We start from the raw sequence: 23,636 nt of genomic DNA on the forward strand, positions 1-23,636 counted from the left end.
AGTGTCCAGCCGCGTCTCATCCAGCCCCGCCCCAAGACCTGCTGGCCACACTCTCAGGGCAGCCCTCCGGTTGGCCACCCCGCTCTGGCCCCCTGCCTTGCCCCAGAAAGCCCCACTCTAGCTTGGTTAAGATGAATGACCAGACCAGATCCCTGCCTTCAGGGAGTTTATATTCTGAAGGGGGAGCCTAACAATGCACATCAACAATTAAGACATTTTTAAAAATACTTTATTTATTTATTCAGGAGAGACACAGAGAGAGGCAGAAAACATAGGCAGAGGGAAAAGCAAGCTCCCCGTGGGGAGCCTGATGTGGGACTCAATCCCAGGACCTTGGGATTACAACCTGAGCAGAAGGCAGCCGCTCAACCCAGGCGTCCCTAAGACATTTTCTCATGGTCATAATAATCATAGCCTGCATTTACACAGCACTGAGCTCATTTAATCCACCTTAAAGTTCTGTAAGATGGTACTCTTACCATCCACACTTTGCAAGTGAACTGAGGCAGAGAGGTTAAGTCACTCGCTCAAGGTCAACGTAGTCTGTTGGTTCTGAGGTCAAAAATGCTAAGGAACACCCCCTTTAAATTGGGAGGTATATTGGACAATGACAGAGGAGTTGGGGACAGGGGGTTTGGACTGATTTAGGGTCAGAGACTATCTCCCTGAAGAGGTGACATTTGGACAGATCTGAAGGAAGAGAAGGAGCCTGATTAGCACTGGGCCAGAGAAAAACATTCCTAGATAGGGACGCCTGGGTGGCTCAGCAGTTGAGTGTCTGCCTTCGGCTCAGGGCGTGATCCTGGAGTCCTGGGATCAAGTCCCGTGTTGGGCTCCCTGCATGGAGCCTGCTTCTCCCTCTGCCTGTGTCTCTGCCTCTCTGTGTCTTTCATGAATAAATAAAATCTTTAAAAAAAAAAAATTCCTAGATGGAGGAAAGAGTAATGAGTAAACTGTCTCAGTGTCAGAACTTAGTCCATTCTCTACAGAGCAACCAGCATGAGCTTTTTAGAGATTGGACCTTGTCGCTGCCCTGCTTTCAACCTTACCATAGCTCCCTCTTACCTCTGGACAGAGTTCAGAGCCCTTACTGTGGTCCACAGGGTCTGCAGGCCTATAGGAGTGCCTCTGTTCCCCTGAGGATCCCTGTTTCAAACTTAGTCATTTTCTTTCAGTTCCTCCCACACTTTTCCCTCAGGGTCCTTGTACTGCTGTTCTCTTCCTGCAAGCGAAAGAAGATCCTCTGGATCTTTGCACTGTCTCCTCCTCACAGAGGCCTTCCCTGTTCATCCCACTAATACACATTCTCCTCAGCAGCTTCTTCCTTTCCTTTTTAATACTAGATGTGTCATCTTGGGCAAGTTTCCACCTCTCTGGGCCTCAGTGACCTGACCAGTAAAATGGGAATAATGGTAGTACACACATTGTAGGTACTAGGACTGGGGCCTGACACATAGTATGCTATCTATAAAGCTAGTGTCATTGTCTCTCCAGACTGTGAGTTGCATAAGGACCTGGACTGCATATCTGTTTTGTTCCCTTTTCCTCAGTGCCTGGCACATAGTAGGCACTTAGTGAAACACAAACCAGAGCCCAGTCTCCTGAAAACTCAAGACTCCAACTGCCAATGAGATCTGGCCAAACTGAGACATCAGGGCAGCTGAGGAGGGTTTAAGCCAGCTACTTCTGGCTTCTCAATCCCCCATGCACTCAGCTCTGTGCCTTTCAGTGAGTGCCTACTAGTAATAGCCTGCACTTAGTGAGCACCTGTTGTGGCCACAAATACTGTAAGGGCTCTAAGTGCATCATTTCTAGTGGCCTGGACTCTGGAGCCAGCTTGCCTGGGTTCAAATCCTGGATCAAGTTCTGACTAGATATGTGACCTTGGCAATTTGCTTAAACTCTCTGTGCTTTGGTTTTCTCATCTGTAAAGTAAGGATAAAAATACAACTTAAGGAGGGTTAGTGAGAAGGTTAAATGAGGTTTGTAAAGTGCTGAGCATGGTGCCTGACACATAATAGTGGGTGCTCAACAATATTATTAGCTCATACTTGTATGTAGCAGGTGTCAGCAAACTACGATCCTTGGACCAAATCCGAATCCAGCTCAACATGTTTTTGTAAGTAAAGTTTTATTGGCACACCAGACTCACTCATTCTTTGACATATTGTCCATGGCTGCTTTCACGCTGCAATGGCAGAGTTGAGTAGCTATGACAGAGACCCTGTGCCCCACAAATACTGTCTGCCCCTTTACAGAAAAAAATTGCTGACCTCTCATCTAGAGTTTATCCATACTCTTCCGAAATCCTTTCCGTGTATCGACTTATTTAATCTCCACAACAATTCTATGAGGTAGGTGCTATGTTATCCCCATTTTACAAAGGAGGAAATAAGACAAAATGGTTAAGTGACTTGCCCAAGATCACATGGTTGTGTCTGAGCTAAGAGGTGTTAGCTTTATTAGTATTACTTTTATTAACACTACCACCACTATCAGCGGAGCAGAAGAATGAATTTGTGCTTGAAGGCATGGGCTCCTGGGATGAACAGGCCTTGGCTTCAAATCTTGGCTCAGCCACTTCTTAGCTCTGTGACCTTGAGCAAGTCAATCAGACTCCCTGAGCTTTGCAAGCTCCATCTGTAAAAATGGAGTCCGTTATCCTTCATAGAACTGTTTTCGTGAGGAGTGAGGTCAGAAACATAGCAAAGAACCAGGTGCAGAATGAGTGCTGGAAAAACGCTGCCTATTCATGTTCTTAGCTTTATTTTTTACAAATAGGAAATGATGTTGTTCATCCAAGTTCAGGTAAGTAGTAGAGGTGAGCCGTGGACAAGGTCTGATTATGGAAGTCACTGACACTCCCCTGGGCTCTGATGTTGATAGGTTAGTCCTTCCAGACCCCAGGCAGCCCAGCCCAGGGTACTCTAGTCGGCTTGGTTTCCTTCTGGCTTTCCCTGTGGGTGCAGTGTCTGGCCTGAGTGTGTGGAGGAGCCATCCTCATAGTCTGGTCTGGTGAGGTATGCCCAGCACCCATGTGACCCTGTCCTTTCCCCAGAGAACGGGAACCGCTACGAGGGCTACTGGCAGAGAGGCATGAAGAATGGGTCGGGCCGTTTTTTCCACCTGGACCATGGTCAACTGTTTGAAGGCTTCTGGGTGGACGACGTGGCCAAGTGTGGCACAATGATTGACTTTGGTCGCGATGAGGCCCCTGAGCCCACCCAGTTCCCCATTCCTGAGGTGGGCAGCACATACCAGGGCCCTGTGGCCACACCCAGAGAGTCAGGAAACAGCACCCCCCGCAGCCACATTCAGCCTGGTCAGGCCTAGCCCAGCCCAGCCCAGCCCAGCCAAGGAACAGACAAGGTTTTGTTTTCAGCCAGGGCATTCCCCTAGAGACTGGCAGCAGCCCACAAGGCAGACAGCACCTCCAAAGTGGGCAGCACCCCAAAGTCTGGCAGCCCGAGCCTTCCATGCTCCCCAATCCAACTCCTTATTGCTTCCCTCCAGATCAAAATTCTAGACCCTGATGGTGTGCTGGAGGAAGCCTTGGCCATGTTCAAGAAGCCTGAGGAAGAAGATTGATGCCAGGTGAGGGGCGGGCATACTTTCCAGCCTCTGATATGGTCGAGGAAGCTCCTGGGTTCTCTTTTTTGGCCATGGACCTCAAGCGCAGGACCAGAGGGCAGGTCTCTTGCCTCCGGCAATCCAGCTGGTTCTTTTGGGTTCCTCCCCTTCAAAACTCATTTCCTGCAGACCAGTTCACCCCAAAACACCCATGAGTAGGGTGGTTTGCCCCAGGCCTGCACTTGCACATCTGTCCTAGCCCCTCCTAGTGCAGGTATAGGTGCGGTTTGAGGAGAGGGCGTTGGTATAGCATCTATTGAGTCGCTAGCTCCCACCAGCCCCTTGCTCCCACAGGGAGCACACCAGAGCTTCAGGAGAAACTCCAGGCCATCACCCAACTGCTCAAACCGGTGTGGCTTCTGCAAGCGGAGAGTGGTGACTCTGGGCACACCCTTGGCACCCTCAAAGGGCACCTTACTCCTCCCAGCACTGGATTATCCTCTCCCCAGCTGGCTTTGGGGACCCTCTTGGTACAGCCTTCATTCTAGGTTACAATTCCTGAGGGCAAGAGTATAAAAGAGAACATGGTGGCATCAGCCCAGGGCTTGTGGTGTGTGATTGGGAGGGACAGGGTGCAGCTCTGAGAGAGGCTTTAGGTAGAGGGAAGACATCCCCACGGGATGCATGGATTTACCCTGGGGGAGAAAGAGGAGGTGTGTTTAGGTTTCTAACCTCTCCCATACTCCAGGGAGGAGAGCCTATGTCTGGTCACATTGGCCACTGAGATTTGGGGTTGAGACCTGACCTGGCTTCTTAACCCAACACAGAAGCGCTCAACCTCAGTATCCTGTGGTAACTTTAAAAGCTCAGACACCCAGGACTCAAGCCCAGATTTTCGTCTGGGGTGAAGCCTGGGCCTTCAGAAAGTTCCTCAGATGATTCTAATGTGCACCTGGAGCCAGAACCCCTGACTTACTGGCTTTGTGACCCTAAGCAAGTGACCAGAGTGGCCCCTTGTGTAAAATGGCACTTGGGAGATTTCACAGGTTTTTGTTTTTTTTTTTTTTTTGGAGAATTTGCTAACAGATGTAATGATAACAAGTAACATGTATTGAGGTTAATTGTGAAGCAGAGGTCTGGGAAGAGCTTTGCATAATTCTAGACAACATTCCACAAGATAAAAGGCACTCTTACATAATGGGTAGGAACAGGAGCTCAGCAGACTGCCTGGGTGTGAATCCCAGCAGTGATGTAGAAGCTGTGTTTTCAGATAGGGCACCTAACCCCTCTGTTCCCCAGGCTTCCTCCTCTCAAATACAGGACAATAACCTTCCTTGCCACTCAGGTTACTGTGGTTAACATGAAGATGAAATAAGGCGTGTTTCTAATCCAAGAGTGATTTGACCTCCTCTCCCTCCCCGGGGACATTTGGCGACATCTGAAGACGTCTCTGGTTGTCACAACTGGCAGGGGAAAATATTACCAACAACTAGTGGGTAGCAGTTGACGATCTCACTGAACACACTATAATGTGGACACTCTCCAATAGAATTTTTCAGCCCAATGTCCGAAGCATAACCCTGTAAAACCATGATGTTCACTAAGCCCTCAGCAAGTGCCTGGCACACAGTAAAAGCTCAATAAACACTACTTCCTTTCTGCTCTCTAAATCATAAGTGACGTGGCCTGACCCCAAGGCATGGTTCTGTCTGTACCTCTCACATCAGAAAGCTGAGTCTGGCCCACGTGGGACACAGGACGTTCACTTGGGGCCAGGTCCTGTGCTGACAGCTTCATATGTTCTCTCCCATGTCCCCTCAACAACTGCTGAGGGTGTCCTCTATTATTGGCGCTATTTTAGAGGAGGAAACAGGTTTCAGGGAGGCTCACAAGTCACAGAGCTAGAGAGTAACTGGACTTAAACTAGATCTAACTGCTCTTCAGGCACACAGTGGCAGAGCGTACAGGTTACCTTCCCCTCCTCCCCCAGAAAAAGTAGGAGGTGTTCTTGTTTATGTATGAAATCTCTCTAGATGGCAACACAATACTCTGGCAACAACGAATACCTCTGGAGCAAACTGGGAACCTGGGAACAGGGGAGGGAGGGTGACTTTTCATTGTTGTATTTGGAACCTGTGAATGTATTGTCTGAAATATAAATAAAACTGAAATTAAAGAAAGACTGTCCATTAACTACCAGCTTTTTTCCCTGAGCTGCCTGGGTTTGAGCACCCAGAGGTGTTCGTTAAAAACATATTCTTCTTGGAGTGCCTGGGTGGCTCAGTTAAGCATTCCGACTCTTGATTTTGGCTCGTCATGGTCTCAGGATCGTGAGATCAAGCCCCACTTCAGGCTCTGTGCTGGGCGTGGAGTCTACTTAAGATTCTCTCTCTGCCTCTCCCTCTGCCCCTTCACCCCATCCCAAATAAAGATTCTAGATCTACCTGGACCAACTTTCCAGGGGAAAGATTTAGATATCTAAATTTTGCAAGCTAATCTGATGATTGTTGACTTCAGGCAAATTTAGGAAGGAACACTTAAGACTAGAGTCGCAGGCCAGAAATCATTGCAGCCAGCTCCCAGGTCTCTGGAGAAGCAGGGAGGGGTGGGGGTGGGGAACACATGGAAGATGGCTAGGTCTTCTCTGGGGAGAGTGGAGAGTTCCACACAGGGGCTCCTGCTCCCCACTACTCAGTCCCAGTCAGGGAGGCTGTCCTGGGACTGGGGGGTGGGGGGGTGGTTGGGTCCTGCTGCATATGATGCATGACAGAAGCAAAAAGCTACAATAGGAAAAAAGAGGATCCTCTGCCCCACTTAGCCCACTAAGCTATTAGCACATTTGAGTTTGCACAAAACAAGAACTTAAGGCCACACTCCCCCCCTGCCCAACCAACCTCCACTTGGATCAAAGGACTTTGTTTTTATAAAACCATGTTCTGTATTGGGTTTCTGGGACCATGGGGGGCCAGGCAAATAACATAAACAAAGCTGGCCTGGTGTGAGACAAGGGAATGGTGGGGACTGTGGCAATCATATCTGGGAAAGAGGGCGCTGCAACCCTGTTCCTTCTCACTGTTACTCTGTGAGGTGGGACCAGGGATGCGTCTGCCTTTGGCTCAGGTCTGTGATCCTGGGATGTCTCTGCCTCTCTCTCTTTCTCTTTCTGTCTCTCATGAATAAATACATAAAATCTCAAAAAAAAAAGGGGGGGGGGTGGTGGTGGGGGTGGGACCAGTGCTGCTGCTGCTGGATCTCCCAATTTCTTAAGCAAAGACAGAATCAGTATGTAAGATTTTTGTGACAGCCTAGGGTCTGAGCCAGACTTTCTAGGCTTGAAGTCTAGCCAATTACTTAACCTCTTTGGGTGTCAATTTTTGCCATCTGCAAAAGAGACAAATATTCCTGCCAAGATACACATCTTGATTATAATAATAACAGGAAATTATCGGGGAAATGAGACTGAGGTGGCATTCTACAAAAACCATAGGCCTGGACTCCAGAAATGTCCATGTTACAAAGGACAAAAAAGGCTGCTCCATATTCAAAGCAACTAAAGAGACGTGACAACTGAATGCAATACATGACCCTGAAGGGAAAAATCATGGCCAGAAAGGACATGCTCAGGACTTGTGGAGAACTGAACACAAATGTCCTATTAAATAGTACTGTATCAATGTCAAATTCCCTGAATCCAATCACTTGAATTGAGGTTAGATAGGAGAATGTCCTTGGCTTTAGGAGGAAGTACTTAGGCATGAAGGATGGTATTGGCAACCAATGCATGGGACCTCACAGAGAAAAATATCGCTTTTTCTCCTCATTCACAGCTTCAGTTATCTGTGAATCTCCTGCTTGCTGAGGTCAAACAAGCACCATTCTGTCTCAGTCTTCTTAAACAAGTGTCCTTTTCACAGTCGATTTAGGCTACATTTTTCACATTTGGTGCTTTCTGTTGGTTTTGCTATTTTTTATTTTTTAATTTTAATTTTTTTTTTTTTTTTTTACGGGAGGCTCCATGCCCAAACATGGGGCTTGAACTCATCACTCTTGAGATCAAGAGTGGCACGCTCCACTGACTGAGCTGGCCAGGTGCCCTGGTGGTTTTGCTATTTAAAAAGAAGGCAAAAAAAAAAAAAATAAAATAAAATAAAAAAATAAAAAAAATAAAAAGAAGGCAGTGGAGCGTGCCACTCTTGATCTCAGGGTTGTGAGTTCGAGCCTCACACTGGGTGTAGAGATTACTTTAAAAAAAAAGGCAGCCATGATATGTCTTACAAAGAAATACCTTTGGGAAAAGCTTCATTTAGGTACAAGTTATCATGCTGTGAGCCATGAGTGAGTTCATTGTTCACAAATCAACAATTAAATTAAATAAGGTGTCTTTAAACAGAAACACACATGGGGTGCCTGGCTGGCTCAGTTGGTGAAACACACCACTTGATCTTGGTGATTTTTTGTCTGAGTGCTGTGTGTAGAGATTACTTAAAAATAAAAAAAACAAAAACAAACACATAACACAAGGTCACCTACTGAACAGCTAACAAAATATGGTGACCTGAGGCTCGTCGGAACTTAACCACACAGGAACAATGGTTCAACATCCACTAATTCATAGGACACAACTGCTGTCGAGTAACAAGAACGGACTATATTTCAGTCACTATTCATGCAACTTCTCTGCAGGTTTGAAATTTTTCAAAAATGTCAAGAATTTTTTTTTGTGCTTAGAGGCTCACCTGATTGGGGCACCAGGAGAAATTAATACCAGGTGGTCCAGACCCAACAAATACAAACACAAGAAGTATCCATTATGAGTATATTTATGTGTGTACACACACACACACACACACACACACACACACACACACACACACACGAGACACTGAACGGGGAAGGTGGCCAAGACAGAAAAGACAAGAAGCATCCAAGTGGCACTGGCACTCAGGATGGAGAGAGACAAAGGGAGCGCTTGGCCCCCCTCTGGCTCCCACAGTGGCCTCCTAAGGGAGGTGAACCCGAAGCTGGAAGAACAGGAAGTGCTTACTCTCTCAGCGGAAAGTTTCAAAGTGCAGTCCTTTCTCTTTAAAAAAAAAAAAAAAAAAAAAGCCTCTTCCCTTCACTCTCTGCCCCCTGACAAAAGCCCAGTCCCCTGAGCTGGCTGTCCCTATGGCTGGAGCAGGAGGTTGTGGGGAGCAGCGTAAGGCCAAAGATCTGAAGTGTGCAAGCCCAGAAGGGCTTATGCATAGTGACTGCTGGGCGTCAGGGGGTGATCCCCTCTGTGGTCCAGCTGGTCCTGCAGGCGAGCAAACTCGGCCAGCTCGTTGAGCTCCTGGAACTGCCGGTCCGTTTTATGGCTGACCAGTGAGCGGTAGAAGTGGACGGCAAAGACGATAAAGACCAGGCCGAAGGGGACCATGATGGTGGTGGAGGCAATGGCAGCAGCCTGGCCGGGGGTGATGCCGCCAGTGCTGCTGCCGTTGACGCTGGCAACAGCGCTGCCAGCTGGGGGCTTGCTGGTGGGCCGGGGCTGCCCTGGCTGCTTCTTGAGGGGCAAAAACTTGACCCAGCAGAGCAGCACTACCTCAGCCAGAAAGAGGAGTGTGCCAATGACAGTGGAGAAGGCCCAGGCTAGCTCGATGTGGCGGTGCATGCGTTCATGGGGCGACTCCTTGACCGAGTTGAGGTTATGCACGTTGCTCACCGCCTCGATGTTGGGCAGGATGCAGGTGCTGATCATGAGCGCAAACAGGTGTACGGCCACTAACACTGTAGTGCAGGCGCTGAAGGCGATCAGCAGCCCTGGCGGGTAGTCGTGGTCGGCATCCAGCTGTACCTCCACCATCGCCACCTAGGGGAAAGGGAAGAGGCGGGCTGAGTGCCAGGACCCTAACGGCCCACAGAGCCACACTCAAATCCTGGCTTCCCTCCCGCCAAGCTTGTGGACCCTGCACAAGTCACCTGGCCTCTCTGAGCCGCAGTTTCCTTATCTATATAATGGGGATGAATAGGATCCACTCACTTAGGGTTGAGAAAGTACTAGTGAGGATAGTGGGTTTGGATTCCAGGCTGCCTGGATTTGAATCCCCATTCTGCTACCTGCTAGCCATCATGGGAAAGTCACTGAACCTCTCTGAGCCTCCACTTCTTTATTTGCAAACCCGAGATATCATAGTTCATAGGATGATTTTAACAAATGAGAATCGCTGGTACATGCTAAACATTTCCCAAATAGTAACCACTGCTCCTACCATCCAGCCAGGTATTAAAAACCAACTACCACAAACAGTTAAGATGGTTAAGTTTGATGTACATTTTACTATGATACAGTTTTATTACAAAAAAAAAAAAAAGGGGGCACCACTAACCACTCTCTCTGTTGGCCCCACATCTGTTCCCAAGCACAGGCTTCTCCCTCAAATCCTGCTCCAGGGCCAAGGAGAGGGTGGGGTAGAGGGACAACGGCCCACCCACGTCAGGCCCAGGCCCTTTCTGAGAACACAGCGCACCAACCAACAAGGAATGCAGAAGCTTCCTAGAAGACAGAACCTGGTGCTACTGCAGTGTGGCTGGCAAGCTCTGGAGCCATCTCCTCCCCTAGCCCCTGCTCCAGGCCCCACAGCTGACGCACTAATTGCTTCCCAGTTCCTGGAGACCCGTGGACCCAGGGTCACCAGGGGCATGTTCTGGACTTGCCTGCCACTGGCTGCTTCTCACCTAGGCCTTGCAAATCATCCCCATGTGAAGGAGCTAGCTCATCAGACATGGGCTGGAACAGGGGGCAGTGGGCTCACTGCCAGGGTCTGCCTGCCCAGGCTAGAGGGACAAGGGCAGCAAGCACCAATGGCAATGCCATTAAGGATAGTGATCCTTCCTAAAGTGCTTGCTATGTATGTACCAGGCTCAGAGAGGGGCAGGTCCAATGCTGAGATGTACCCACTAAGGTCATATCAGCCTACCCTGGGGAAGGGGTGGACTCTGTTTTCCCACTAGCTCTCCTCCTGCCTGAATACCTGGCCATGTTTGCCTTCATTTCTTGTACCTCTCTGTACCCTTCCTTTGGCCTGGAAAGGCAGTGTGGAGCAGTGGTTGGGAGCATGGGCTCTAGACCCATGCTGCCTGGCTTTGAACCTTGACTGCTCTGCACTTTATTCAGCTATATGACTCTGGCAAGCTCCTTCAAATTTCTGGGCCTCAGTTTCCTTATCTGTAAAATGGAAATAAAGGTACATGATCAGAGGACAATTATGAGGACTAAGTTGCTTTTAAGATACTTAGATCCATGTAAAATATTTGGTGCCTAGCACAGAGTAAACACTCAATAAAAATGAGCTTTATTATTATTTCTCAGTTCCTCATCCCCAAACCCACTATCTCTATATGTAATTCTTTGGGGTTTTTACTCTTCTGATGGTGAGGTATACTCTGGATGACAGAATGGCAAGGCCAAATTAGGGGGTCTGAGTCCTGATTCCAGAACCACCCCCTGCTTCCTTGTCTGATCTTGGTCAAAACCCTCCCCTCTTGGGATGCCTGGGTGGCTCATCGGTTGAGTGTCTGCCTTTGGCTCAGGGCGTGATCCTGGGGTCTCGGGATCGAGACTGAGTCCTGCATCGGGCTCCTTGTGGGGAGCTTGGTTGTTCCTCTGCTGTGTCTCTGCCTCTGTCTCTCATGAATAAATAAATTAAATCTTTATTAAAAAAAAAACCAAACCTCCCCTCTTATCTATAAAAGGAGGGGGCATGATGAGATGTAGGTCACAGGCCAAAGCTGATTTGGAGCCTGTACCTTTGACAATCTGGTGAAAATAACAGATACCCTCCTTAGAAAATCTAGATTTATATATAATTCACTTTTCAGACTTTTCAGACAATTTCAACGAGATTCACAGACTTTTGCCCTACACTTGCCACAACTGGTGACCTTATGAACTGTTCAGCCCAGGAGTTTACAAAATGTTTCAAACTCATATAAATCTGGGGAAGTGCCAGCAGGATTTCAACTTTTTTTAAGATCACTGGTGGCCTAAAGCCAATCCTGAGACTTCCTAGTACACACGGGTGAGGGCAGGCCACCAGGGCATAAGGAGTTAAGGGACACATCCCAAGGCCCTCTGGTCTCTGTCACCAGGCCTGCCTGGGGGACACCCTCCACCACTGTGGGCCTCCTGCCACCACCTCCCCACCCCCAGCACTTCCTCTTCCTGTTTTGGCTTGCTGCCCCGGAACATGAAACCAGAGAAGGGACAATCAGAAAAGCCTGCTGCCCAGGGCCACTGGCTATTTATTCAGTCACTGGAAATGTCCAGACCCATTAGGTACATCAGGCCTTGAGCAGACTACTGGGGTATGTGCACAGGTAACTATGGTCTGCTCTATACAGCCATTAAGAATGAGTGGGTTCCTCCACTTACAAAGCTCATGGGTGACCTTGGACAAGTATTTCAACTTCTCTGTGCTACATTTATACAACAGGAGCCCACTCATGGTTGTTTTAAGTGTTCAATGAGCTAAGATCAGGACCAGAGATGAAGGCATCAGCTTAGCTGCTTAACTGACTGAGCCCCATTATTATTCTTTTACAAATGAGGAAACAGCCTCAGAGAGTTGAGGTCAGGTGCCACAGGGGTTAGAAGTACTGCTAAGTGGAAGCTCTGAACTCAAGTCCACTTGGCGCTAAAGCCTGTGTGCAAAGGAGGGAATAGGAGCTCTGTTCTCACATGAGTGCTACTATGTTATACTCCTTCTAAATTCACCCCCAAAGGTGATGGTGCTAGGAGGTGGGACCTTTGGGAGGTGATTAGGACATGAGGATTAGTGCCTTAAAAAAAATTTTTTTTTATTTGAGAGATAGAGCGCGCGTACAAGTAGGGGGAGCAGCAGATGGAGAGGGAGAGAAGCACATTCTCCGCTGAGCAGGGAGCCCGATGCAGAACTCAATGCCAAGATGCTCAGATCATGACCTAAGCCGAAGGCAGATGCTTACTCGACTTAGTCACCCTGGTGCCCCCCTTTATTAGTGCCTTTATTTTTTTTTAAGATTTTATTTACTTATTTATGAGACACAGAGAGAGGCAGAGACATAAGCAGAGGGAGAGGCAGGCTCCCTGCAAGGCACCTGATGCAGGGCTGGATCCCAGAACCCCAGGATCATGACCTGAGCCAAAGGTAGCTGCTCAACCGCTGAGCCACCCAGGTGCCCAGATTAGTGCCTTTAAAAAAGAGAGCCCAGGGATGCCTGAGTGGCTCAGTAGTTAAGCGTCTGCCTTTGGCTCAGGTTGTGATCCTGGAGTCCTGGGATGGAGTCCCACACTGGGCTCCTTGCATGGAGCCTGCTTCTCTCTCTGCCTATGTCTCTGCCTTTCTCTCTCTGTGTCTCTCATGAATAAATAAATAAAATCTTAATAAATAAACAAACAAATAAGAGAGCCCAGAAGAACGCCTTGACCCTCCTGGGATGGGAGGGCACAGTGAGTAGATGGCAGCTGTGAATTAGGAAGCCAGCCCCTTAATCTTGGACTTTTAGCCTCCAGAAATGTGAGGAAATAAACATCTGTTGTTTATAAGTCACACAGTCTGCTATTTTGTTACAACAGCCCAGATGGACTAAGATGGTCGCTGAGGAGATAAGAGATGAGGTCCTGATATATAAGCATTTGACACCTAGCCAGACCACAGGAGGTGCTCAAGAAATTTTAGTTAAAAAGGGGATGCCTGGGTGGCTCAGATGATTAAGTGTCTGCCTTCAGCTTAAGTAATGATCCCAGGGTCCTGGGATCAAGCCCCATGTAGGGCTCTCTGCTCAGGGGGAGCCTGGTTCTCTGCCACTCTCCCTGCTAGTGCACTTGCTCTCTGTTAAATAAACAAGAGGGAGGGAGGGAAGGAAGGAAGGGAGGAAGGAAGGAAGGAAGGGAGGGAAAGAAAGAAATTAATTTTAGTTTAAAAAAAAAAAAAAAAAAAAAAAGCAGGGATGCCTGGGTGGCTCAGCTGTTGAGAGTCTGCCTTCAGCTCAGGGCGTGATCCCAGGGTCCGGGATCCAGTCCCATATCGGGCTCCTTGCATGGAGCCTGCTTCTCCTCCCTCTGCCTATGTCTCTGACTTTCTCTGTCTCTCATGAATAAATACATCTTTAAAAAAAGAAAAAGAAAAGCAGGGGGGAACCTGGGCAGCTTGGTCAGTGAAGCATCTACCTTCAGCTCAGGTCATGATCCTGGATCATGCTCCCTCTCCCTGCTCCCTGCTCAGTGGGGAAGTCTGCTTCTCCCTCTCCCTTTCTTGCTCATCCATTCTCTCTCTCTCTTTCAAATGAATAAATAAAACAAAAGAAAGAGAAAGAAAGAAAGAAAGAAAGAAAGAAAGAAAGAAAGAAAGAAAGAAAGAAAGAAAAAGAAAGAAGAAAAAAGAAAAAAGAAAGAAAAGAAAAGAAAAGAAAAGAAAAGAAAAGAAAAGAAAGAAAAGAAAAGAAAAGAAAAGAAAAGAAAAGAAAGAAAAAGCAGGGATCTTGAAGCAGAAGAGAAATAGCCCAGGGCATCTGCCTGGCTCAGAAAATGTAGCTCTTGGTGTCCTGAGTTTGAGGCTCACACTGTACAAATTGCTTAAATAAATAAAATATATAAAAAGAAAAGGAATAGCTCGGGGACACTGTCAGCTCAGGCTGGAGAGAACAGGCCCTGTGAGCCACGGTTCTGCCCTCCAGGGTAGGTGAGGAAGTCGGATCCCCACTCTGGGCCTCGTCTGCCCCAGCTCCAAACCTAGGCCATAAGGAGAAAGTGTGTTCCAAATCACACTGGGCCAGATGGCTACCTTGGCAGGACAGAGACCACCCTTTCTGTATCATTTGTCATACTCAGAGGATCTAGGACCAGAAATCACATCTACCAGGACATACCCGGCCTGGAGACACCAGAACTAGCCAGCCTTCCCTGAGGTTTTGAGGTGGGGAGAGGCTGGCCACTCCAAGGAAGAGGAAAGACCCTGCTGCCAAGCTCTGGAAGAAACCCCATCACCCTCACCAGCCCCTACAATTGCTGGGACTTTGACCATACAGGCTGGCTGTATGTACCTTTCCCACACTGGGAACCAAGTTCAGTGCCATGGGGCTGCAGAAAGGTATATTGTGGAAAAGGAATAGATGGCACACATCTTGGATCCTGATGAAAAGCATTCTTCCCAGGAATATAAGCCACTGTTTCTTCCAGAATGCTTCCCTCTTGGGGAAATCTCCCCACAGACTGGGACAATGAATTCAAGGGGGCCTTGCTAAAGCTGGCAGGTGACACCCAGGGCCCCAGCTGAGTCCCAGAGAGATCAGATCATATCAGATTGCAAGCAGCTTCACAAGGTAAATATAGCCAGAGTGCTGGGCCCGTTAACCCAAAATAAACAGCTCCAGCCAGCCAAGGGCCTGCTTGAACCTGGCCACATGGGGCCTAGAGGGATAGGAAGGAAGGAAGAATGCCAGCTCCACCGCACACTGGTCCATGAATCCCGCACAGGAGCCACTGGGATGCCAAATTTCAAGCATGAGCCAAGAAGAGGACCACATGACTCTGCAAGGAGTGGTGCCTGCTTGGTTTTGCCAGGCATTTGCCTGCTCCGCCCAAATGCCAACCACCTCTCCTCACTCCTGCTGAGCTCCATGGAGACCCCCACCACCTGGCACCTGGACTTCTAGGCCCTTCCAAGGCAGCCCTCCTATGCCTGGCCTGATCCCAGCATCCACAGTTGGGAAATCCAACTGTCCTTTTCCAAGCCTAGGGTTCACTGGTCACTCTTTTAGGCTGCAGCCTGGAACACAAGGGCTGCCAAGCACAGTCACTCAGGGTCAACCAGAGCTGTCTGGGCCTGCCAGTCCTACCTCAATTGCAAACCATCTATTAAGACAGGATCGAGGCCTAGTCTAGTAGTTTACAAACTCTTTTGACCACTATAGTCCAGTACTCCAAATGTTTCTATAAATAGACACATATTTACGGCAGAAACAGAAGTTTCCCCAAACAATACTTCCCCTTAAAGGACGCTGATATATCCTATCCTTACAGCAACCAGTGCACACTACTATTTTGTTCCATTCTTATTTCATTAAAAAAAAAAAAATGCTGGTTGCAATTCACTAAACTTATGTCATAAGCCAAATAGTCTGAACCTGCAGGTTCCGGGGAGGACAGGCCTAGGCTTTCTGTACATCTAATTCCAACTTCCCCAGGTTTTACTTCCCAAGTCACCCCTGCTCTGTGGCCTCCCAGGTGAGGATGGGATCATTGACCCATTGGTGGAAATATGTATTGAGAGCTTACTATGTGCCTGGAGGATCTTGAGACTCTGCTGGGGAGCGTACAGGAAGTAGGACAGCAAAATCCCCACCCCAGGGAGGATGGCAGGCACCAAACATTTAGGGAAATAAGACTGTAATATGTATCCTTCCATACATGCTTCCCCAACATCACTTACCAAACATGTCCTAAAGTCATAATTACACGACTTGTTTCCTCCACTCTACTCTTACTCCCCACGGTTTCTCCAGCATCCAACACTAGGGTTTATCCCTCTAGTAAAATATTGTTGAAGAAATAAATGAGGGGGAATCCCTGGGTGGCTCAGCGGTTTGGCACCTGCCTTTGGCCCAGGGCGTAATCCTGGAGTCCCGGGATCGAGTCCCACATGGGGCTCCCTGTATGGGGTCTGCTTCTCCCTCTGCCTGTGTCTCTGCCTCTCTCTCTCTCTCTCTCTCTGTGTCTCTCATGAATAAATAAATAAAATCTTAAAAAAAAAAAAGAAAAAGAAGAAATAAATGAATGTAAGACCCAATCTTCGGGTATTTCAGCTCCATGTTTCTCTGACATATCTGATGGACAATCCTCGGTGATCCGTCGGGAAGATCATATTAGAACTTCCAATGAGGGATCCCTGGGTGGCGCAGCGGTTTGGCGCCTGCCTTTGGCCCAGGGCGCGGTCCTGGAGACCTGGGATCGAATCCCACGTCGGGCTCCCAGTGCATGGAGCCTGCTTCTCCCTCTGCCTGTGTCTCTGCCTCTCTCTCTCTCTCACTGTGTGCCTATCATAAATAAATAAAAGTTTAAAAAAAAAAAAAAAAAAGAACTTCCAATGATATTCATTTATTATTTAGCTCCTCCTTTCAACTTTTTAATTTTGTCTTTTTATGCATTTATAATATACACATTGTATTAAAACAGATCTCATTTATAAGGATACAGACACTTCAGGTATCACTAACATTTTTTTGAGGGGTAGGTGCTTAATTTTTGTAAATAAAGTTTTACTGGCATACACCCAAATCTATTCATTTCCCCATCCTCTGTGGCTGTTTTTGAGCCTAAATGGCAGAATTGAGTAGTTTACCACCAAGACTGTGTACCCTATAAAGCTGAAAATATTTACTATCTGGCCCTTTAAAGAAAAAGCTGGCTGATTTCTGAACAGACCAATGCTCAAAAACCAAAGTGGGCTGGCTGTCAAATCACAGTCCCACAAGATTCTCCTCTGAAGAAAGGAGTCTGTGGTCCTACTAGTCTGTGACATCCCTTCGGGGAGTAATAGTAAAGGCTACCCAAGGGGTGCCTGGCTGGCTCCATCAGTGGAATGTATGACTTTTGAGGTTAGGATTGTGGGTTCAAGCCCCAAGTTGGGTGTAAAGTTTACTTAAAAATAAAATAAAATAAGATTTATGAAAGGCTATCCAGAAGTCCTGTTAGAGAGAAACCTGCTGCCTCTTGCTTAAACCTGGATTTTACTTCTCCAAGGGACCCTACCTTAACCCCAAACACTGATTACCATCATGCCACCTTGAGAAATCCTAGAGTTCTCCTTCACCAGCCCTGAACCCAACAACCAGCAGAACTCAACATGGTTCCCAGTGAAAATTCCAGAAATGCATGACAGGCACTTGTGAAATTTCACAAAAGGCTCCTCAGCTAGGCAAAGAGTGCCCTCCCCTTGGGGCATTCGACAAATTTCCATTTATAAACAGCCCAGAGTGCAGAACTGCACATCTGGAAGGATTCAAAGGCCCAGCTATCAACCAGCTCACAGCAGCCAAAGAGCAGTTAAGTAGAAATGGATCCAAGTCAGACCAGGCCTTGAATTCTACTAGCTGGATATCTTAATCTCTATGTTCTTATGAGCCTTAGGGGTTTTTTTGGTTTTGTTTTAAAATATTTTATTTACTTGAGAGAGATACAGAGAAAGCACAAGCAAGGAAGGGGCAGAGGGACAAGCAGACTTTTCCTGAGCTCAATCCTAGGACCTTGAGATCATGACCTGAGCTGAAGCCCGATGCTTAACCAACAGAGCCACCCAGGCGCCCCAAGCCCTAGTTTATCTATGTATGTACCTTTAAGAGTTGATCTGAGGACTAAATTAGAAGGAAAGAAATGGGTCTAGTCTCCTACCTGGAAGTTAGTAAATAGTAACATCATGAAGATTATTCTAGAATTCATCATGTAACTCCCTCCAAAATCTTGCATGGCTCCCTATTGCCTACATAAAGAGTTTATACTTCTTAAACAGCCGGCCAAGGTCCTGTAACATCTTCCCTGACTAGATTCACCATTTTTTTTTTAAAGATTTTATTTATTTATTCATGAGAGACACAGAGAGAAAGAGGTGCAGAGACACAGGCAGAGGGAGAAGCAGGCTCCATGCAGGGAGCCCAATGTGGGACTCCATCCCGGGTCTCTAGGGTCATACCCTGGGCTGAAGGTGGGGCTAAACTGCTGAGCCACCCAGGCGTCCCTAAGTTAACCCTTTTATTTTTAATTTTTTTTTTAAGATTTTATTTATTTATTCATGAGAATACACAGAGAGGAGAGAGAGAGAGAGAGAGAGAGAGAGAGAGGCAGAGACACAAGCAGAGGGAGAAGTAGGCTCCATGTAGGGAGCCTCACGTGGGACTCGATCCTGGGTCTCCAGGATCAGGCCCTGGGCTGTAGGCGGCGCTAACCACTGAGCCACCCGGGCTGCCCTAAGTTAACCCTTTTAAAGCAGTCCCATGAGAACAAGGGTGAGGGAGATTCCCCAAAACCTGGGCCAGGTACATTCTAAGTGCTTTGCAAATACTAATTCAATGAATGCTCACACCAACCCTATGAGGTAGGTACTACTATAATAGGCCCAGAGACATTAAAAATTTTTTCCAGGATCTCATGGTTGTAAGGGGTGGAGCCAGAACTGGAACCCAAGTTGTCTGGTTCAAGTCCTTGTTCTTACTTTGCTCTGTCATACTGGCACCTCCCAGCACTGTCCTCCTACCACTCTAAGTCCTCTTCCACAATGGGGCTACACCAGGGTCACAGGGCTTTGCAGCTTACCAGCCAAGTAAACTTGGGCAAATTATTCACCAGGGACAAGCACTTATCCTTCCAGGTTGTGTGAAGATCCCAAGAGATGGTACGAGTAAAATACTTAGCACAATGTCCAGCCTATTACAAAAGCTCAATCAACAAAAGCAGTAATTACTATTAGTAATTAGCACTGTGAATAATAATAGTAATTTCTCACCCATCTCCATGCCCCCTGAATTCTGAACATATCCCAGAGGCTCAATGTCTTATGATTTCAGCTCTTCCCTCCAACTAATTTTCATAGAAATTCCAAGCAACTTCTGAACCCGCTCTGGAACCTAGGAACAAAAGGGTTCTGGCGGGCAGAGAACTTGAGGAGGCAGATAATCCAAAAATAATTGATCCCAGGTTGTGGAAAGCATTTTGTTTACGGCAGCAGGCTGACATTCCCAATTATCTTCTGCTTAGGCTAACATTACAGCCTGCCCTCCCCAGCAAACCAAGACTGCCAGTCTGCTTACCATAGTCCTGCAGAATGTAAGGTCAGGCTGCCCCTCACAGAGATAAACTGAGGCACAGATGCCCTGAGTCATGGCCCATGAGGGTACCCTCAGCTCAAGCAGCACCTGCAGGATGCTGATCATGTGCTACATCCAGGGACCCTGGTTTTGAAGTCTGGATGCTGAGCCCAGCAAAAGCCTATTGTTTCTAGAAATGCTGTCAGGAGCGGGACTCTTGTGTGCAGACTACAGAGGGTCTACCTAAGATGTCTACAATCAGATCCTGAAAATTTCTGGGACACCTGGGTGACTAGTGGTTGAGCATCTCCCTTCGGCCCAAGGTGTAATCCTGGGGTTCCAGGATCGAATCCCACATCGGGCTTCCTGTATGAAGCTTGCTTCTCTCTCTGCCTCTCTCTCTGTGTCTCTCATGAATGAATAAATAAAATCTTTAAAAAAAAAAAAAAAAGTCCCGGGATCGAGTCCCGCATCAGGCTCCCTGCATGGAGCCTGCTTCTCCCTCTGCCTGTGTCTTTGCCTCTCTTTCTCTGTGTCTCTCATGAATAAATAAATAAAATCTCAAAAAAAAAAAAAATCCTGAAAATTTCTAAACCTTTTGTGGGCTCAATTGGGACTCATAATGAATCCTCATACAATCCATGGCACAGCAGGATATGTATCCCCCCTTGTCCACATGAAAAAACTGGCTCCAGAGAATATAGCTTGTCTGAGATCCCACAGCCTTATCTCCCCACCACACCAGGGCACCTGGCCAGGCCTTTTCACCTATGACAGCGAGTCTCTCAATCCCCTCCAGGCTCTTGGGAGACCCTCCCTCAATCTCATTTGCTGAACAGGTGATGCTGGCAGCTTTGCCAACTCTCCTACCCTCGGAGATCAGAGGTCACATCAGTGCCTCTGGTTTTCCAGGTCTCTAGGAAGGAAGCCCTCTGGGGGCAGGAAGTTGGTTGTGCTGACTCACAGGCCAAGGGAGAGTAGTCCAGGAAACTTGCTCACTCTGTTTCCATGGTGCTGGGCTGTGTGGCACCCCATCCTCTCAGAGGCTCACTTACAAGGCTGGGAGTCTGTAGTGGGGTTGGGGGGCACAGGCAGACTTGCCTGCCTCTTGGGTCTGTCTGTCCACCCCCACTCCATTTCTCCCATAGATTTATAGACTCACAGCAAACAGTTAGCCCTCTTATAACTGCGTCCCCAGAATGGATGCTGTGATGGGGTTCAGCCCCTCCCTGCCAGAACTTTGGGGAATTCATCTGCAGAGCCAGGAAGCCTTCTTCACCCTGACCAGGGAAAATAAAGGCCCCCAAGATACATTCTGGGTGAGCTGAAGCCCACCCAATGCCACTGGCTGCCCCTGCCTCCTGACTTCCTGCACTGTTTTTAACAGAAAAGGTGCCATTTGATTAGGAAGCTATCTTCTCAAGGACAAACAGGATGCCAGAGGGCAAGAAAGCACCACCCAGCAGATCCTCACTTCTCCTGGAGTGGGAAGGAGCCTGAAGAGCCATGCATTTATGACCCCAAGAAAAAGGGGAACAGGTGCGCTACCATCTTAAACATAGATCACAGCTCTAAAAGCTAATGGTGTCATTCCCTGTCCTCCCAACTGTAACATTTTATTTTGCTTAAAAGAAACTTTCCTGGGGATCCCTGGGTGGCCCAGCAGTTTAGCGCCGCCTTCAGCCCGGAGCATGACCCTGGGGACCCAGGATCGAGTCCCACGTCGGGTTCCCTGCATGAGCCTGCTTCTCCCTCTGCCTATGTCTCTGCCTCTCTCTCTCTGTGTCTCTCATGAATAAATAAATAAATTAAAAAAAAAAAAAAAGAAAGAAACTTTCCTGCTCTATTTCTCATTTCCTGGGAGACTGGGTCTGAACACCTCACCTGGCTGAACAATGATCAGAACATGGGATCCCTGGGTGGCTCAATGGTTTGGCGCCTGCCTTCGGCCCAGGGCATGATCCTGGAGACCCGTGGATCAAATCCTGCATCGGGGGATCCCTGGGTGGCGCAGCGGTTTGGCTCCTGCCTTTGGCCCAGGGTGTGATCCTGGAGACCGGGATCAAGTCCCATGTCAGGCTCCCTGCATGGGGCCTGCTTCTCTCTCTGCCTGTGTCTCTGCCTCTGTGTGTGTGTGTGTCTCTCATGAGTAAATAAATAAAATCTAAAAAAAAAAAAAAAAAAAAAAAACTCTATACGCCACAAAAGGCGTAAGTGCCCAAGACGGTTCTGGATGCCAGAAGACTCAGGATCCCGCTCTAGCAGACTAGCTGTATGGCCATGGGAAAGTCCTGTGACATAACCATCTCAAAGGGCAGCTGAGGAGTTAGTGTGGAAGTTCAGGGAGCCTCAACAATGCCTAGTACAGGTAAATGATAAATGTCGGCTAGTCTTAGAGATTCTTTAGGCAAAGGCAGAGACTAGTCTCTAAGGATTTGGGACAGATTAGAAATCCATCATATGATCTAAACTAAAAACTAGTGTGCCACTCCCTTACACAAACACGCAGATTCTCTCATCCCCTCTCAGAAATCCAAATCCAGAGAGAAAAAAAAAAAAATCCAGAGAGAAATGTGCCTGAGGTCTCACTGGCAGCACGTGGCAGAGCGAGCGGAGCTGTTCCTCACCCTCAATCACCTGGCTTTTTCACTGAGGCCCAGTGTACGCTGGGCCTGCTCAGGGCTTCTAAAAGTTCAGGCTCCATCGGTCGGCCCACTTGTTTGTAGAACACAGGGAGAGTACCAGACACACTCCCAAGAAAACACAAGGGTGCAGCCACTCCCTCCCTCAAGGCCAGGGCTTAGCTCACTCACTGAGGTGGCAGGAGTGCTTCGGGCTAGAAACCTTGGGAGAGGAGGGCAGACCCCACTCACACAGGCTGATGTCACGCAGTGGTCATTGTAAATTGTTCTGCAGGCCCTGATGGGGAAGACTCCGGGCCTGAAGGTGCCCTTAGGACCACTTCTCAGCCCAACCTGCGGCCTCACCTACCCCACCCCTCACTCCAGCTCAGCTGGGCGGAGGAAGAGGAAACTAGCCTGACCCTCCACCCAAATCACTTGAAAGCCCATTCAAGGGGAACACGTCCCACCCTCCTCCCCCACATCCAATGACTCAATGGCAAGTTTCTGGAGAAGAAACTGAGGGTGGAGAGTAGTTGTCAAAACCCTAGGCTCGGGCTCTCGGAAAATGCAGTGGGAGAAAGCGTGTCAGGAAATCCCCTCTACTAGTTGAAAGAAGGAGGAGGCTAATATTTTCTGGCCTCAAGTGTGGGGTCACAAGAAAGCGCAGTGGTCCGACTCCTCCCCACTTCCTGACACCTGCTCCCACGGAGCTCAGACCCCTTACGTCCTTCCTTTGCCCCTGAACACATGTGGGATTGTCTTCATACAGACCTACTTCACAGATTCTGCTTTCTCCCCACTTGCTGCATCAAACTCGCCCATCTGGAGGCACCTGAGCCCCCACCCCTGGACATGTGTCCGACATCCAATCTCCCACACCGATGTCACTTGTCGCCCGCCTCTCCTCAGGTCCAGTACCTCTGGACCCTCCAGCATCCAGGACACCTTTCTCCCCGATCTTCCTCGAACCCCCCCCGGTGGGCCCCGTCGGGGCTGCGGGAGTGAGCGGCCAGGACGGGGGGCAGGGCAGGGCAGGGCGGCCCGAGCTCACCATGGCGAAGCCGGAGAGCAGAGCAGAGGTCCGGCTGGAGGCTTTGAGCTTGGCGCGGCTCAAGTAGAGCTTGCGCCAGGACAGCGCCTGCATCGAGTGCTCGTTGAGGCTCATCACCTCGGAGTAAGTCTGGCCGATCCAGTCCGGGTAGGTGACGGCGGCTGGCGGGGGCGGCGACCCCGGGGGCTCCCCGTCCCCGCTGCGGCGGCGGCTCCGGCGGCTGCCGCTGGTGGTGCTGCCTCCGCCGAGGGGAAGCTCGGGGCTGTTGCTGTTCGGGGGCGGGGCGGGCTCCGGATGCATGGAGCACGGTGCAAAGGCGCGGGCCGGCTGGGGCTCCTGCGAAGGCGCGGCCCCTGCCCTCCGCCGCACCCCCGCCTCCGCCTCCGCCTCCGCCTGAGGCAGCAGCCGCCTGCCCCCCGCGCGGGCCGGGCCTGACTCGGCGGGCCGCGGAGGACGAGGAGGAGGTCGAGGGAGCTGCTGCAGCCCCACCTCGCAGGCCCGCCGCGCCGCTTGCAAGAAGCCTGGGGCCGCCCGGACGCGAGCTTGCGCGCAAGCCAGCGTCCGAGATCCATGGCCCG

At 49.0% G+C, this 23,636-nt stretch overlaps 2 protein-coding genes and 1 long non-coding RNA gene across 8 annotated transcripts in view; 2 read left to right on the forward strand and 1 right to left on the reverse strand.

Annotated features, from left to right (window-relative positions):
• MORN3 (MORN repeat containing 3) overlaps window positions 1–6,774 on the forward strand; it is a 17,652-nt gene extending 10,878 nt beyond the window's left edge. For 3 of the 6 annotated variants that reach the window (XM_072802419.1, XM_072802420.1, XM_072802424.1), the window contains exons 5-7: window positions 3,059–3,243; window positions 3,514–3,594; window positions 3,925–4,166. In XM_072802419.1, the coding sequence (XP_072658520.1) occupies window positions 3,059–3,243; window positions 3,514–3,588 (260 nt within the window). In that variant the 3' untranslated portion in view covers window positions 3,589–3,594; window positions 3,925–4,166. Of the gene's footprint in view, window positions 1–3,058; window positions 3,244–3,513; window positions 3,595–3,908; window positions 4,167–4,869 lie in introns of those variants that run through there. The other 3 variants (XM_072802422.1, XM_072802423.1, XM_072802421.1) reach the window with 3 other exon arrangements.
• On the forward strand, window positions 4–2,725 carry LOC140619268 (uncharacterized). The gene is made up of 2 exons (XR_012019179.1): window positions 4–2,119; window positions 2,259–2,725. It is a non-coding gene; the product is annotated as an uncharacterized lncRNA (long non-coding RNA).
• LOC140619265 (calcium release-activated calcium channel protein 1) lies at window positions 2,115–23,634 on the reverse strand. The gene is made up of 2 exons (XM_072802418.1): window positions 23,059–23,634; window positions 2,115–9,418 (listed from the first exon to the last, which is right to left on the reverse strand). Exons 1-2 carry the CDS (start codon window positions 23,356–23,358, stop codon window positions 8,807–8,809), a joined length of 912 nt encoding a protein of 303 aa, XP_072658519.1. The 5' UTR covers window positions 23,359–23,634; the 3' UTR covers window positions 2,115–8,806.
• Between the last annotated feature and the right edge of the window lie 2 nt (window positions 23,635–23,636).

Source organism: Canis lupus, chromosome 27, assembly GCF_048164855.1.
Source record: "Canis lupus baileyi chromosome 27, mCanLup2.hap1, whole genome shotgun sequence".
Classification (NCBI taxonomy): domain Eukaryota; kingdom Metazoa; phylum Chordata; class Mammalia; order Carnivora; family Canidae; genus Canis; species Canis lupus.

What these genes read in the sequence shown, in the direction of transcription:
- LOC140619265 (XM_072802418.1), bottom strand. Translation starts at nt 23,358, where the DNA reads ATGCATCCGGAGCCCGCCCCGCCCCCGAACAGCAACAGCCCCGAGCTT. An exon ending in TGCTCTCCGGCTTCGCCATG is followed by an intron (nt 9,419 to 23,058) that starts GTGAGCTCGGGC and finishes CCTTTCCCCTAG; the next exon opens with GTGGCGATGGTGGAGGTACA.